The following is a 14499-nucleotide window of genomic DNA, read 5'->3' as shown; positions in this document are numbered from 1 at the left end:
CATGCAGGGACGCCTTGGGCATCACTGATTCAACCTCGAGGCCTGTATTTGTCTTTCCTGAATATATTGACGCGAAGTTACAATCTTAGACCGGAGAACTTGGACACCTGGCATCGTAAAGAGCCCAGTAGCGTCGGCACTTCGTGATGATCTCGGCGTGGTTTCCTCTATCGTACATTGTGTATAATAACGAGTTTGATTGCAACGGCATTGTGTATAGGTACTAGAGCCCACCGATGATATAATGCATTGATCATGATATGGCGTATATTTACTATGGCACGGAGAACACATGGCGACTGTTGATCCGGATTTATTGATCGTAGGGAAGGGTGGCGCATTCTAAATCCGAGATTCGCCAATCTTCGGCAAAAACCCCAGAACCGGCATGACCACTGATTACCAGAATCTCACAAATCCACCAAAATGGGACATCCAGCGATCGCCGGCTCCTTTTCACTGGCTACACATGTAAAAAGATCCACCGGCTCCAAGTAGCAATTCAATCATGGCGCATAGACAGCACTCCCAATTCCCCGCTTTTTAATGTGGCCCGCGATACAGCCAAGTGCGACCCATTGAACACGTCCTTGACCTTGGGATATCTCTATAAAGCAAATAGTCGCCCACAATACTCAACCTATTGACTGAAAAATCACAATCAGATCCTCAGAGCTGTGCTTGCTATTACGCGCCACTATGCCAGTCTTCACGGAATACTCTGCCGCGTCGCGCGAGCTTCGCGTTCTCCCCTCATTCGCACCCCCGCTCCCGCGTCTAGCTCCGCAAGTCGCAGAATCCACAACAGAAAAAATATGAAGTCGTTATTGTGGGAGCTGGGCCTGCAGGGCTTATGCTGGACCTCCTTCTGGCTCGATATGGATTGAGTGATGAGTCGCTGCTCTGCGTGGACGCAAAGCCAACCACCCTGAAGTCAGGACAAGCCGATGGCCTTCAGCCGCGCACACTCGAGACACTAAAGTCACTCGGTCTGGCAGATGAGATTCTCACCGAGGGATGTCAGATGTGGCAGGTAAATTGATCCTCCCTGGGAGAAACGGCTTCACTAACGGCAAAGGTCGCATTTTGGAACCCATCCAACGACAAAGATAAAATCATTGAACGAACATCGATTGTCCCGGACGTCGCTGTGCCTGCTCGCTTCCCACATGAAGTCACGATTCACCAAGGCCGAATTGAACGGATACTGGAAACAGATTTGTTGCGTTATTCGAAACGCGGTGTACAGCGGAATACCAAATTGATCGAAGTCAAGATCGACGAGGCGGGCGATGCGGAGTTCCCGGTTGTGGCAGAGATTGAAACAGAGGGACATAGACGAACCGTGAGAACCAAGTATCTCGTCGGCGCAGATGGTGCACACTCTGTTGTTCGACGCAGCATGGGCCTCAAGCTGGAGGGAGAATCACTGGATCATATCTGGGGAGTCGTCGACCTAGTCGTTGACACCGATTTCCCTGATATCAGGAGAAGATGTGCCATTCACTCACCGGCTGGCTCCGTTATGGTGATTCCTCGTGAGCGAATCGCAACTGGCGAGTACTTGACAAGATTGTATGTGCAAGTGCCCGGCGATGTGAAACCCGACAGCGATCAACAGACCGTGGATGGACCGGACACACCTCCCACGGCAGATGCTAGAGCTCGCCGGAGTAAGGTCACAGAGCAGACCATCTTCGATAACGCAGCCGCGGTCTTCAAGCCATACTACATCCGACCGAAGAAGGACGGCGCTGTGGACTGGTGGGCGGCATATCAGATCGGCCAGCGGGTCACAGATAGCTTTTCGGTGAAAGATTCGAAGGGTGTGAATCGTGTCTTTATTGCCGGAGATGGTAGGTGAAACAATATCAGTCCGTGGGAAGACTACTTGCTAACATCCTATGTCTGTAGCTTGCCATACGCACAGCCCGAAGGTAAAAGTCGGCTTAGTATAGGTTTCCTTTGGAATGACTAACAATTTTTCAAATATTAGGCAGGACAGGGGATGAATGTCTCCATGATGGACTCTTATAATCTGGCCTGGAAGCTTGTATATGCCATTCATGGACTTACACCTAGTGGAAGCAGCGGACGACCGGACCCTCTCCTCGATACATACCATATCGAACGTCACACAATCGCACAGCAGCTGATAGAATTCGATCGAAACTTCTCATCGATGTTTTCAGGAAAGATTGGGGCGTCTGAAGATGGCGTTGGAGGGCTGACCCACGATCAATTCCTCGAAGTATTCAGCCGCGGTAACGGGTTCACCAGCGGGTGCGGAATCGAGTACCCCTGATAATATGACGACTGTAAGAGACCTGGAAGGCAAGAAGAATCCAATTCAGGGTACCGACTATTTGTCGGGCATTTTGCGTCCAGGAAGGCGACTATTGAACGTGCGTTTGATTCGTCATGCGGATGGCTATCGTCGTGATCTGCAAGATGGTAAGTTGCAAATCGGCTGCCTTTCTGAAGCTGTTTATCTGACCAGGTCTAGACTTCGCGTCCACTGGACGGTTCCGTATTCTTTGTCTTACATCGACGGACCTACTGAAACCTCATGGCACTTCGACCCAAACATTGACTCAGCTCGGTGCAATGATTCCTCGATTTCCACCGTCGGTGCTTGAACAGGTTGTGGTTCATCCTCGCCTGGAGAATGACTTCGTGTGGACCGACATTCCACGAGAGATAAAGCAATACTCTGAAATGTCGTTCTACAGTGGATATGAGATTGATGATGTCTACGGAATTTACGGCGTCGACCCAGCCGAGGGTGCTTTGGCTGTCGTTCGTCCCGATGGATACATTGGTGTCATTGCTGCCTTGGACGACGTGAAACGCGTCCAAAAGTATTTGGAATCCCTGATCCGCACAATCTAGAGTGTATACACCACAGGATGAAGCAAATTGACCAGTGGACTATTCGTGCGAGCATCTGCGTTTTTCTCTCTCTAAAATCTGAAGTCGGTCTGAGCGGCCGGCACCACTTTACAGAATATGACTGGGCTTATTGTATGACATGGCTTCCCTTCGACTTTTGTGCTTCTTTCACGTGTCATTAAAAGGCATCTGTATACCCCGCTCACCGCACGACAGCTCCTTATGTGGCTGCCGGGGGAGCCTCTTCAAATAGAGCCCTGGAGGGAAATGCGTTAGTTTGAATTGGGTAGCCTTTATTCACTCCATCTTGAGTCGCCACTTGGCCCCATCTCACGGGCAGCCGGGCTTTTACAACGCAGCAAAAGAAGCAGCCTCGACAGTGGCACTTAAAAACTCCACGCTGACATGCGGTCTCGGGACAGCCGCACTGTCTGACTCCTCCAGGATGCATGGCATGCTGACTGCGCCGCCCAGTGCCCAGTGTCCCCAATCAATAGGGTGAACTCTGCAAAATGAAAGCAGTTCAGCCTCTTTATCCGCGCACAGGTCGAATTTTGGGATTACCACTTTCAATTGTCTCTCGTTCAGAGAGGCGTTCTATTTTCTTCGACGCTGTAAAATACTATACCAATCCACTAATAAACCCACATTCTAAGGTATACCCTTTCAGTGCCAGTTGCCCGCAGAGTTCTGAAAACGTAGAATCGTAGAAGCCCAACGTGGGGCACGCCGAAGAATTGATTCGACTCTGCACAAGGTTTCTTTGAGAGAAGTATTGACCAGACGAAAAAAAAAAAAATCAAAGAAAAGCCAGGGCCAGGTCTCGGCCATATCTGGTAGTCTAGGCTAAACCACGAATTTCTTTGACCTTGCGTGCCTCTTTCCCACCTCTATCGTCCTTCTTCCTTCCTCCTTACCGCCTGCGCTCACATTCATGCCTACTATTCGTACATTGTTACGCTTTTTACCCAAGTATGCTGCTTCCAGATCGAGTATTCCAACTCTTGCTGGTCTTGCTCACACTATCGACACTGTGTACACAAACATCTGCAGCCACCGCGAACTCGACGCTTGCGACAACGACTACAACGGCCTGGACGCCGACTGCGACCGGTACCGCAACCCACACGATTCAAGTAGGGCCCAAATCAAGCCCTCATCAATACGTGCCTCATAGCATTACCGCCAATGTTGGCGACATTGTCATATTCGAGTTCTATCCTGCAAATCACTCGGTTGTAAAAGCAGACTTCGATGCACCATGTGTTCCCGCTAGTGGACCTGTATTTTGGTCCGGCATGTTTAATTCGTTCAACGAAGAAGATGGCCAGCTGGTCGGACCAGTAAGTCAGCAAAGACGAAGAGTATTCGACCTGCTAAGTGTTCCTCCCAGCCACCTACCTGGTCACTGGTTGTCAATGATACCAAGGTAAGTATCTATTCTGCTTGCGAGTGTCTCGTTATGAAACTGATGCTCTCAATATAGCCTACATTCTTTTATTGCACCGCCATAGGCTCGTGTCTCGAGAACGGCATGGTTGGTGTCATAAATCCTGTAAGTCCAATTGCATTACATTCTAATTTTCATTCTTTACTAACGGTTTCTTTTTCCAGAACGCCACTCGAACCTTTGAAGAACAATACAAGCGAGCTCTCGTATATCCATATATGCTTGTGCCCGGTCAGTCTATGCCAGCCGAGGGAAGCGAGGGAGGTGCAAGCTCAACAACCAGCACCACCAGCAGCGGCATTACAACCAGCGCAGCAGCAACAGGCGGTGGCTCCCATGGTCTCAGCACCGGCGCTCTCGCAGGCATTGTGATAGCGAGTGTGGCTTTCGTCGCCATTCTGGTTGCCTTGTTCTTCGTACTTGGTCGCCAGCGCGTGTACAGTCAGTGGATGTCATCACAAGATGGACGGACCGAGCGCACCGCACGATGGGCTATGTTTGGCCACGGCCATGGCCATGGCCATGGCAACCCCGCCCCATCCGAGCCTTATAGTCGGAAGAGCGAGCTTGATGTGCCCATGGCCACACCAATGGACACTGTCTCGACAAAGAGCCCTGATCCAAATCGCAACACCTTCTCGAGTGGCCCGGACGGTTCTAGTACTGGACACACGTCGGCGACATCTCAAGTGGCTGGACATGGGATACCAATAACATACGCGCCAGCGATGCGCCTACCGAGCTGGAGGCAAGCCCTATGCCGCATCAGCTGTCCGAGAATAGAGATTATCGGTGAGGTCGGGCGTGGCATATGGGGCGTGTGGTATATAGGGCGGAATTGGAGACATTGATCATACGCAGGTGGTCATTTGGATCGGAGGGAGGCTCATTTCTTCAATCTTCGTGAGCGCTCGACATAATTTCGTTTTCCAATTTGTATCTAGATGCTTTCCAAGTTTAATCTCTTCATGCAAATAATACAAACTAATGAATACGGTCATACGCATCACATGACCCCGATCGGTCTGATGTCACGTAGTTCTCCGCATCGTGACTGATGAATCGAGAGCATCCTTACACTACGATCATCATGATAGACAGAAATGCAACAGGCCCAACAGCGTCACAATCCCAGCGTCAAGGGACCAGGTCAAGATGGGGCTGCTTGAACTGGTACGGATCCTTCCCGCCCCTCAACCCACGGATCCTCGCAAAACGCTAATTCGAGATGCAGTCGCAAAAGACGCAAGAAATGCGACGAGGCCCGGCCATCTTGTCAAATATGCATCGCACGCGGAGTAGACTGCAGCTATCCAGATTGGACAATGGTAAAATACTCTCAAACCCGCCATCGCAAGCGACAGCATGAAGATGCAAGCTCGCCGTCTACGCGGCCAGCGCTTCTTCCTCAGCCGAGTAGCACGGAAACCCGGCTCGTGTATCATTTCAACACTATTGTCGCTAGCCTGATTACATTTTCATCATCGTACCCTGGGATTTCGAATCCATTCGTGCTCCATGTTTTACCTCGCGTGTCAAATTCGATGCAAGTTCAACGCGCAGTCGAAGCTGTCGCAGCTGCACATCTTCATCATCTTGGTGGGGAGTCTCGGCAAAATGCGACACAGTTGCATTCCCACGCATTGCACCTGCTAGCTATCGAAATCTCTCGACCCGAGCTGAGCGAAATGTCCCGGATGAACGTGCTTGCGGGGAGCTTACTTCTGATATACTACGAGGTACTGTCTCACAGGGAAAAAAATGCTCATCTTATCAGGCCCTAACAGATACCCAGATCGTGCTCGGTAATTCCGCTAGCAATGCGTGGTGTCATTTGCAAGGGGCCAAGATCCTGCTAGACTACCAACGGGACGCGCCCGGAACACCATGCTTCGCGTTCTTCTGCAAAGTGTTCCAATACTTCAACGTCATGCTCGCCCTATCCATGGAGGCTCGTCCTCTTCTAATAAGTAAGAGCCACTGTGCTAATTTCACAGATAATTTGGACACCGTCTTCGGTTATACGGGCAGACTCTGGCCATTAATGCATCGTCTAGCCGACATCGTCGGTCGACTCAGAGAGGGCGAAGACATGACCTGCGAGGCGGGAGCGTTGGCGGCAAGCTTGGAAGCACGGTCGATGGAGACTCTGCCTACCGCGGATGCCTACCAGGAGGCAATGTTTCAAATTGCCCGCGCATATAAATACTGCGGGCTACTTGTTCTTCACATGATATTGTGTGATGATTGCCCCGCTGAAGTGCTGGGACGAAATCGAGAGATATATCGGCTTGCTTTCGATAGCGTGCTTCGAGTTTGTGTACTCTCGACTCCTATGTCTACACTCACCTGGCCACTCTATGTGGTCGGAAGGCTTGCTACGTCGACGAGTGACCGGATGGTTATTATGCATATATTCTCACACTTCCTGGAGAAGCATCATATGAAGGTGGTTGAAGGGGCAAGGAATGCAGTAGAAGCTTATTGGAGACAGGGAGATCGTCACATGAGCTGGGAGCCGCCTGCACCTGTATTACTTGGCTGACTGTGTGTACAATTCATCGACCTGAGGTGTATAGTTTTACATGGTAGATTACAGATCTATCAAGAATGAGAGATTAAAAGCTCCAATGAAAGTGAAAAAGGCCGCGGGTACTGCTCGAGTCATGATCAATACCGGGCGAAATCTCCTCGTAGGATTGATCCAAGTGCATGAATTGCAATTAATTATATGCATAGATCCAAACATATATTCATGTACATTAGGGTCCTAGAAATAGAACAGGAGAATCAGAATGAAAAGGGCCGCTCTATGAGGCAAGAATAGAAAGGTCGTCTAGAGAATGAAGGACAGAACGGCGCCAAGTCCGCAGACAAGAACCACAGCCGAGTAGCTCGACTGCAAAACGGCACCACCGGTATAGACAGGGCCGCTTGAAGTTGTAGTCGTGGAGCCAAGGCCACTCACGCCAACAGGAGAGGAAGTGGGCTTGGTGACCGTGTGGTGAGAAGCCGAGGGGATACCGGAGGGTTTGGCAGACGTGGCGAAAGCCGAGGCGGAAATCGCGCCGGCGCCGACAGGCGAGACAAACGAATTGGTAGGCACGGCGATAAGTGAGACGACGACGGACTCTGCACCGACACCTGATCCAGAGCCCGAGTTAGACTCGGATCCAGAACCGGAAGTAGAGCCGGAGGTAGACCCAGAGCCAGCGGTAGACTCAGATCCAGAGCCAGACATAGAGCCGGAAGTAGATCCAGAGCCAGAGCTGGACTCAGAGCCAGATGTCGAGACACCTGAGCTTGATCCGGTTCCAGAGACAGATCCAGTGGCAGTGGCAGCAACGGTGACAGGGTAAACAGTTGTGCCAACAGCAACGGTTTGAGTTGAAGTGTGGGCCGTCTTCTCAGTCAGAGGGCAGTCGGTGACGGTAGCAGGGCACTTGTACACAGTCTCAATCTCAGTCGTGTAGATAGTCTCAGTGGTGAGCGAGCTCTCAGCGGCACCTGCAGAGCTTCCAGTGGAGGTAGCACCGGCACCGGCAACTTCAGTGATAGTAGGAACAGCTTGAGCAGGAGTGACGGTATACACGGTGGTTCCAGCAACAAGAGTCTCAGTGGTGGTTGAAGTGGTCTTCTCGCGTGCGGGGCAGTTGGTAACAGTTGCAGGGCACTCGGTAATGGTCGCGGTGCGAGTTGTCAGAACAGTCTCGGTGGTAACGTAAGGAGAGCCTGCGCCAGTGCCAGTGGGAGCGGAAGTAGTCGTGGCTTCGGCGGTAGCAGGGCAGATGGTGGTAGACACAACAATGGTCTCGGTGGTAACGAAAGTGGTCTTTTCACGAGCCGGGCAGTTGGTGACTGTGGATGGGCAAGCAGTAATAGTGGAAGTACGAGTGCTGAAAACAGTAGAAGTGGTGAAGTCGCCAGAGCCGGAGCCAGAGCCGGAGCCGTGGCCGTGGCCATTGCCCTCACCAGAGCCATGACCGTTGCCCTCACCAGAGCCGTGACCGTTACCCTCGCCAGAGCCGTGACCGTTACCCTCGCCAGAGCCGTGACCGTTACCCTCGCCAGAGCCGTTGCCTTCACCGTGGCCGTTACCCTCACCATGGCCGTGACCGTTACCCTCGCCAGAGCCGTTGCCTTCACCGTGGCCGTTACCGTTGCCCTCACCATGGCCATGGCCATTGCCCTCACCGTGGCCATTGCCCCCAGGGTGGTGTCCGTGGCCACCGTGTCCATGGCCCGCACCACCAGTTGGAACGGGATGACCAGAAACAGAGACACTTCCCGAAGGCCGCTTGGGTCCAACAGGGGAGCTGTTACTCGGTCTGGCAACTCCAGAGGAAGAAGGAGTCGGTGAGTGGATAGGACGCAATGAGACGCTTGCGGATGGAGTCACGGTGTGAGCCAAGGGAGTGGAAGACTGAATAGCGCTTGAAGACACGGCCTTTGACGAGCATGCTTTGCGCGAGCGAGTAGGACCACCGGGGTAAGTCCAGTGATGATGATGATGATGCGAGTGGACCGAAGGCGACGCAATAGGGGACAGCGTGACCTGGGGGGCAGAAGATGAAGCAACCTGAACCGCAGAGCTGGTGGGAGCGACGACAGGTATCGCCGGTAGGGTAGTTATGTTTTCAGTCTCGGTTGAAATGGCGCCGACGGCCTGGACAGATGCCACGGCAGCCAAGGACAAAAGCGAATATGTTTGAACCCGCATCTTGTTAGTTGAGTCAGAGAAATACTCTGGAGTAATATTCTGAAAAGAATGGACGAGAAGCAGAGCTCTCAAGGAAACGAGTGAACAGTCTACTCAACACAAGAGCAGAGGAATGAATGGTTGAGAAGAAGGGAGGAAGCGGCCTCTAAAGAAGGAATACGGATCTTCCTGACAGTGACAAATCCACAGTTTGGTGGATATCACCAACAAGGGCAAAAAGATCCGACGAGAACCTGAGTGGATCGGTGCCATGCGGTGGCTTGAATCCGGATCGACCAAGTGGAGATTAAGGCCCGTGCTGGTCAGGAACCGTGCAGTTCAAGTTTAGCGTCGGCTATTTTCTTCCCAGTGTCGAGTTCAGTGGCGGGACTATTGCTTACCATCCAGGGCTCGCTTTCGGACAAGGCCGAGAGAACGCGTTGGGGTTCTATCCCAAAATAACCCCGTGCTGGCAACTGGCTACACAAGCATTTCCACTACCAGACCTTTGCTATTTCGGAAGCTTGATTGAACAGTGCCTTGGCCTCACGAATGGATCTGAAGCTTGAGAGTCAACCGAAGTTGCTTCATCGAGAATCACACAGCGCCAGCCGTTATCCTCATTGACAGCAGACGGCTAAACAACCCTGCAAGTGCCGCCACGAGGCTCAATATTGGACGAGCAAGACATCCGTTCGATTAGGCTAACTTTGATCCTTTTCAACGAGCTACTCGACGGTAGGAAATAAAGCAGCTATGCTTTGGCGAGGATTCTAGTGGATTCCTTGGCCCGATTCCGGACTAGTTCAGGAACACGCGAGGCCCCTAAATACGCCACTCATCGCTTGTAAGGCACACTCATAGGCCCAGGTCTGAATAGGGGCCAGCTGACCGCTCGTTCACAGGGTCGGGAGTGGAGACTATCGCTAGGGTCTCGATGTGAGGCTCGGAAAGGGTGAATCATCGATTTCAAGGTACCCTATAAGACGGAAAGTCGGGATTATGAATGTGTCCAGGAACGTTCTTCTGTATTATGGTGTTGTGATGAAGTCGATGCACTACCTTGAGCCATATTCCAAGGGATAAAACGAGAGATTAATTTCCTCGAAATGGTGCGAATGGGAGGAATGGCGGAAGAGAAGAGTCTCTTAAAGCGACAGATGCCCGATCGTGAGCTGTCTGGCCCACATAGCCTACGCCAATCACAGTACGTCAAACCGCCTCCCCCGCCTAAGTCCTTGTCTTCTCCAGTCGAAATATGCTCCACGCGAGTTGCGATCCTCAGCTATGGGGAAATTACTCCTTGAGATACCACTCAATTCACATCAGGCATACCATCATTTTAAAAATTTTGAGGGGCCGCGCGGTGACCTATGTGAAATCCCGAGAAAGATCCTCCGCGACTGGGCTCGGAATCAAACCAAGACATGTAGCCTGTATCGCCCGCTTTAGACACATCTATCATAAGCGCATCACCCAATCCACTGTCTTCAGTATCTTGTCGAAGAGATATGATCATCTCGACTTAAGACCCGTCAGCTCTGCTTCACGAAAGCAAATCATCCTATGGTCTGTTTTGGAAGTAGAGCTGTACAACTGGCCTCTACAACAAGAGCAAAGCTGTGAGAACAGTCAACGGGGATGAATTCATCGCCAAAGCCCGCGAAATGTGGCACTTCTTCCCTGCAGAGAAGCAGATCATGCCTCAATTCAGTCAGGGCTGGCTCACACGGCTAAAACAACAATACAGCATGGTGCTCATCAGACATGGAAACTACAGAGTTCGATGAGGCTTTCACAATCATTTTAGTGATTTTTTCGTCTTATGCACAGTCCGTCATAGACAGTAAAAGGTCCCCCTATATGCAGCACCGTAAGATCGACTCGCCAGAATTGATCTAGTCACTTGACGCGATTGAGAGACCAGCGATGAGAAATATCATGAACTCTCCTCAAGATGTCTTTTGTGTCCACTGAATACAATCATCAAATACTATATTCGACCCACGCAGTCACAATCAGATGAGAGTGCTGACTCTTCGCACGAGCGCAAAATATCGCCATTGCCGCATTCACCAGCCCCTCCACGCCAAAGGCACCCAAGAAACCAGTGACACAAATCTGGAAGTAAATCTGAAAGTGACTCTGTAACTCACAAGCAATCACAAAGATGCGATCCCGGTAGTTCAACCGCCGCTTTTCGGCGGTTTTTACCCGCGGACGAGCTTCCCGCGGCTTGACAACTTCTCAAAGAGTCTATTATGTAGATTCACTATTCGAACGCGTGGCAACCCTTGCAGTTTACCATTCGGGTGATCTTTTGGGGGTGGTTCTCGACCGAGAAGCGGCATTCGGGAAACGGGAAACCGGCGGGTTGGCGGATATGCCGAGGTTGAGGCGGCTTTGCGGGCCAGCGGGTCAATATTACATGGTTATGATGAACGACTAGATAAATCAATGTGGATTGCAATTGGGAAACAAACTGACGAGACTTGCATGAGTTTACCGCTTTGAAATCATTTGATTTTAAGTAGTGTCCTGCTCAGGACAGACCATTGACGAAGCATATCCTTCAGATCCTTCGGCTCCTCTAAAGCGATGTAATCGAAGCTTTTACAGATATTCAAGTGGCCACAGTCTTGAGAGTGGTCTTGACCCTGATTGAAAGTGAAAACATCTACTGGGGAGATTCAATAAATGTGATAGTATGTGCCCAATCTCTGAAGTAGCACTATGCCCGGATCACTAGAAAGGCAAAAATGGAAGAAATGTACTACCGTGGTCCGCAACGATTTATATCCCCACATCTAGACCCGAGGTCCCGCCTCATTACATCATGCTCGACTGGCCTCTGGAGCTCCAGCTTACTTTTCAATCTAGGGACTGCACTAGCCCTGCAATCACAAGAGAATAGATTAATAATGAACAGAATCAATGATTTTGATACAACTATGCTCATCCACCAGGATAATTTGGAGTGAATAAGGAAAGGTTAAAAACAAAAAGGAAACTCGGGTATTCATAATCATAATCCACCGTCTCATCACAGCTTGGCAGCACTGCCGGGCGACGAGATCTCATTATAAAGCAGACTGGTCAAGAAGTCGGCATAATCTTCACCAGTAACCTGGCCAGCGAAGTATCTCGCCGCAAGCTGGTACTTGTTACCCTTGGATCCCTTGGCAGCAAGGCTGTCAGCCTGCTCCTGCAGTAGACGCAGATTGTAGTTCTTATCAACCTTCTTGCCCTCGGCAGTGGTGACGTTGTGCTTGGCCCACTGCCACAGTTGGGAACGGGAGACTTCAGCAGTCGCGGCGTCTTCCATGAGGAAGTTGATAGGGACACAGCCGACACCGCGGAGCCAACCTTCCATATAGGACAGACCGATGTTCAAGTTCTTGCGAATGCCCTCTTCGGTAATACTGCCTGGGATGTTGGTGTTCAGGAGATCGTTGGCTGTAACGTTCACCTCCTCGCGGCGGACGAAGAGCTGGTTGGGCGTTGGCATGTACTTGTTGAAGACTTCCGAAGCAATGGCGGCCAGGGCCGGGTGAGCAACCCAGGTGCCGTCGTGGCCGGCGCGAACCTCACGGAGTTTATCAGCACGGACGGACTCCATGGCCTTCTCGTTGGCGGCGGGATCGTTCTTGATGGGGATTTGAGCGGCCATGCCGCCCATTGCGTGGACACCGCGACGGTGGCAAGTCTTGACGAGGAGCTTGACGTAGGCGTCCATGAAGGGGACGGTCATGGTGACAGCGGAGCGGTCGGGGAGGACGAAGTTGGGGTGCTGGCGGAACTTCTTGATGAAGGAGAAGATGTAGTCCCAGCGGCCGCAGTTCAAGCCGGAGCTGTGGTCGCGAAGCTCGTAGATGATCTCGTCCATCTCGAAGGCGGCGGTGATGGTCTCGATCAAAACAGTTCCACGGATGGTACCGCGGGGGAGACCGATGTAGTCCTGGGACAAATTGAAGACGTCGTTCCAGAGGCGGGCCTCGAGGTGGGACTCCATCTTGGGCAGGTAGAAGTAGGGGCCGTGACCGCGGGCGACGAGCTCCTTGGCGTTGTGGAAGAAGTACAGACCGAAATCGAAGAGACCACCGGAGATGGGCTCGCCGTCGACGGTGAAGTGCTTCTCGTCAAGGTGCCAGCCTCGGGCACGGGCAATGAGAGTAGGCAGGGCGCGGTCAGTGCGGAGTTTGTACTCCTTACCACCCTGCTGGAAGTCCACCTGGCGGCGAATGGCATCGTAGAGGTTGACCTGACCGTTAATCATGTTCTCCCAGGTGGGAGCGGAAGAGTCCTCGAAATCGGCCATGTAGGTCCACACATCGGAGTTGAGAGCGTTGACGACCATCTTGCGGTCAGTAGGGCCGGTGATCTCAACACGACGATCCACCAGACCAGGAGCGGGGGGCGCGCCCTTCCAGGCGTCATTCTCGCGGATGTGCTTCGTTTCGGGGAGGAAGTCGGGCAGGACACCCTTGTCGATGTTGGCCTGGCGGTCGACACGGCGCTGGAGCAGGGCCTTGCGAGTCGGGTTGAAGGTACGGTGCAGAATAGCCAGGAAGGCGCAGGCCTCCTTGGTCAGGATCTTACGAGCGTCATTAGAGATATTGCCGAGGATGGCAACATCCTTCAGGTTGGCTTCGACGGAGCTCATTTTCGAATTGTGTTGATGGAAATCACGATCATCCAAAGCCGGGAGGTGTGAATGAGAATGATTTTGTAGAGAGAAACTCTCATCAGGGATCCTGGCCACTATATACAAACCCATTCGACCGAAGGCGGAGATAGCACATCTCGAATACGTCACCTTGAACCGTGGGACATGAGCCGCGGCTGTTCGCACCTCCCGACCGGGGGCCAATGAGCGGGCATCCGGATACGCTCTTTTACTTGTCCATTGACTATCTGATATGACTATTCACTACTGGGGACTTTCCCGACGGGAAACTGGCAGGAAGCTACTTCCTCTCGGCCGACACTCCCCGTTCCCCGGATTCTTCACTCGTGCGGATTCTCCAAGGCGGTCACGTCCCCCAAGCTACACTCGGCATGCGCCGCAACCCGAGTCTTATCACGGCAGCGACCTTCGGACAGCTGTTTACGAGCCAGTCTTTCTCATTCGGAAATCGCTACGATCTTATACTTGCGTGTTGTGTGTTCCGTGATGACGAGCAAGGCTGAACTCTACATAACCCTGGGCTCAGAGCTAATCCCTAACTCTTCCGATCAGTGGCTGTCTCTGCCTTTCCCCCGCATACCCGAAAGTCCAATCAGCCGCGGTTCAGCGTTCCAGATAAGCTTGCTCTGAACATCACTCTAGTCTTCCTCTCGGTAGCTTTCGGTTCAGCATTTGGTACTAGACCGATTTGCCCAGGCTTGTGATGATGCGTCATGTTGCCACATGTGATCGGCATGTGAAAGCTATTCAGTTACTGACAGGTCTCGCACG

General features: G+C 51.9%; 4 protein-coding genes across 4 annotated transcripts; 2 read left to right on the top strand and 2 right to left on the bottom strand.

The window, feature by feature from the left end:
* Positions 1-699: 699 nt before the first annotated feature.
* On the top strand, positions 700-2892 carry N7477_005938 (putative phenol monooxygenase; the record flags this gene model as incomplete). The annotated part of the gene is made up of 7 exons (XM_056967601.1): positions 700-744; positions 797-1033; positions 1079-1856; positions 1915-1937; positions 1997-2271; positions 2324-2454; positions 2507-2892. The coding sequence occupies 7 exons, from the start codon at positions 700-702 to the stop codon at positions 2890-2892; spliced, it is 1875 nt and encodes a 624-aa protein (XP_056822355.1).
* A 974-nt stretch (positions 2893-3866) lies between these two features.
* On the top strand, positions 3867-5262 carry N7477_005937 (uncharacterized protein; the record flags this gene model as incomplete). The annotated part of the gene is made up of 4 exons (XM_056967600.1): positions 3867-4235; positions 4379-4447; positions 4507-5002; positions 5204-5262. 4 exons carry the CDS (start codon positions 3867-3869, stop codon positions 5260-5262), a joined length of 993 nt encoding a protein of 330 aa, XP_056822354.1.
* Positions 5263-7178: 1916 nt separating this feature from the next.
* N7477_005936 (uncharacterized protein) lies at positions 7179-9062 on the bottom strand (the record flags this gene model as incomplete). The annotated part of the gene is made up of 1 exon (XM_056967599.1): positions 7179-9062. The coding sequence occupies one exon, from the start codon at positions 9060-9062 to the stop codon at positions 7179-7181; it is 1884 nt and encodes a 627-aa protein (XP_056822353.1).
* Positions 9063-12084: 3022 nt separating this feature from the next.
* Positions 12085-13704, bottom strand: N7477_005935 (malate synthase; the record flags this gene model as incomplete). Its single annotated transcript, XM_056967598.1, has 1 exon — positions 12085-13704. One exon carries the CDS (start codon positions 13702-13704, stop codon positions 12085-12087), a length of 1620 nt encoding a protein of 539 aa, XP_056822352.1.
* Between the last annotated feature and the right edge of the window lie 795 nt (positions 13705-14499).

This window comes from Penicillium maclennaniae (assembly GCF_028827695.1).
Source record: "Penicillium maclennaniae strain IBT 15551 chromosome Unknown utg000005l:1.0-2652337.0:1.0-2654196.0, whole genome shotgun sequence".
Lineage (NCBI taxonomy): Eukaryota > Fungi > Ascomycota > Eurotiomycetes > Eurotiales > Aspergillaceae > Penicillium > Penicillium maclennaniae.
This window is presented reverse-complemented; position numbering and strand designations above follow the sequence as displayed.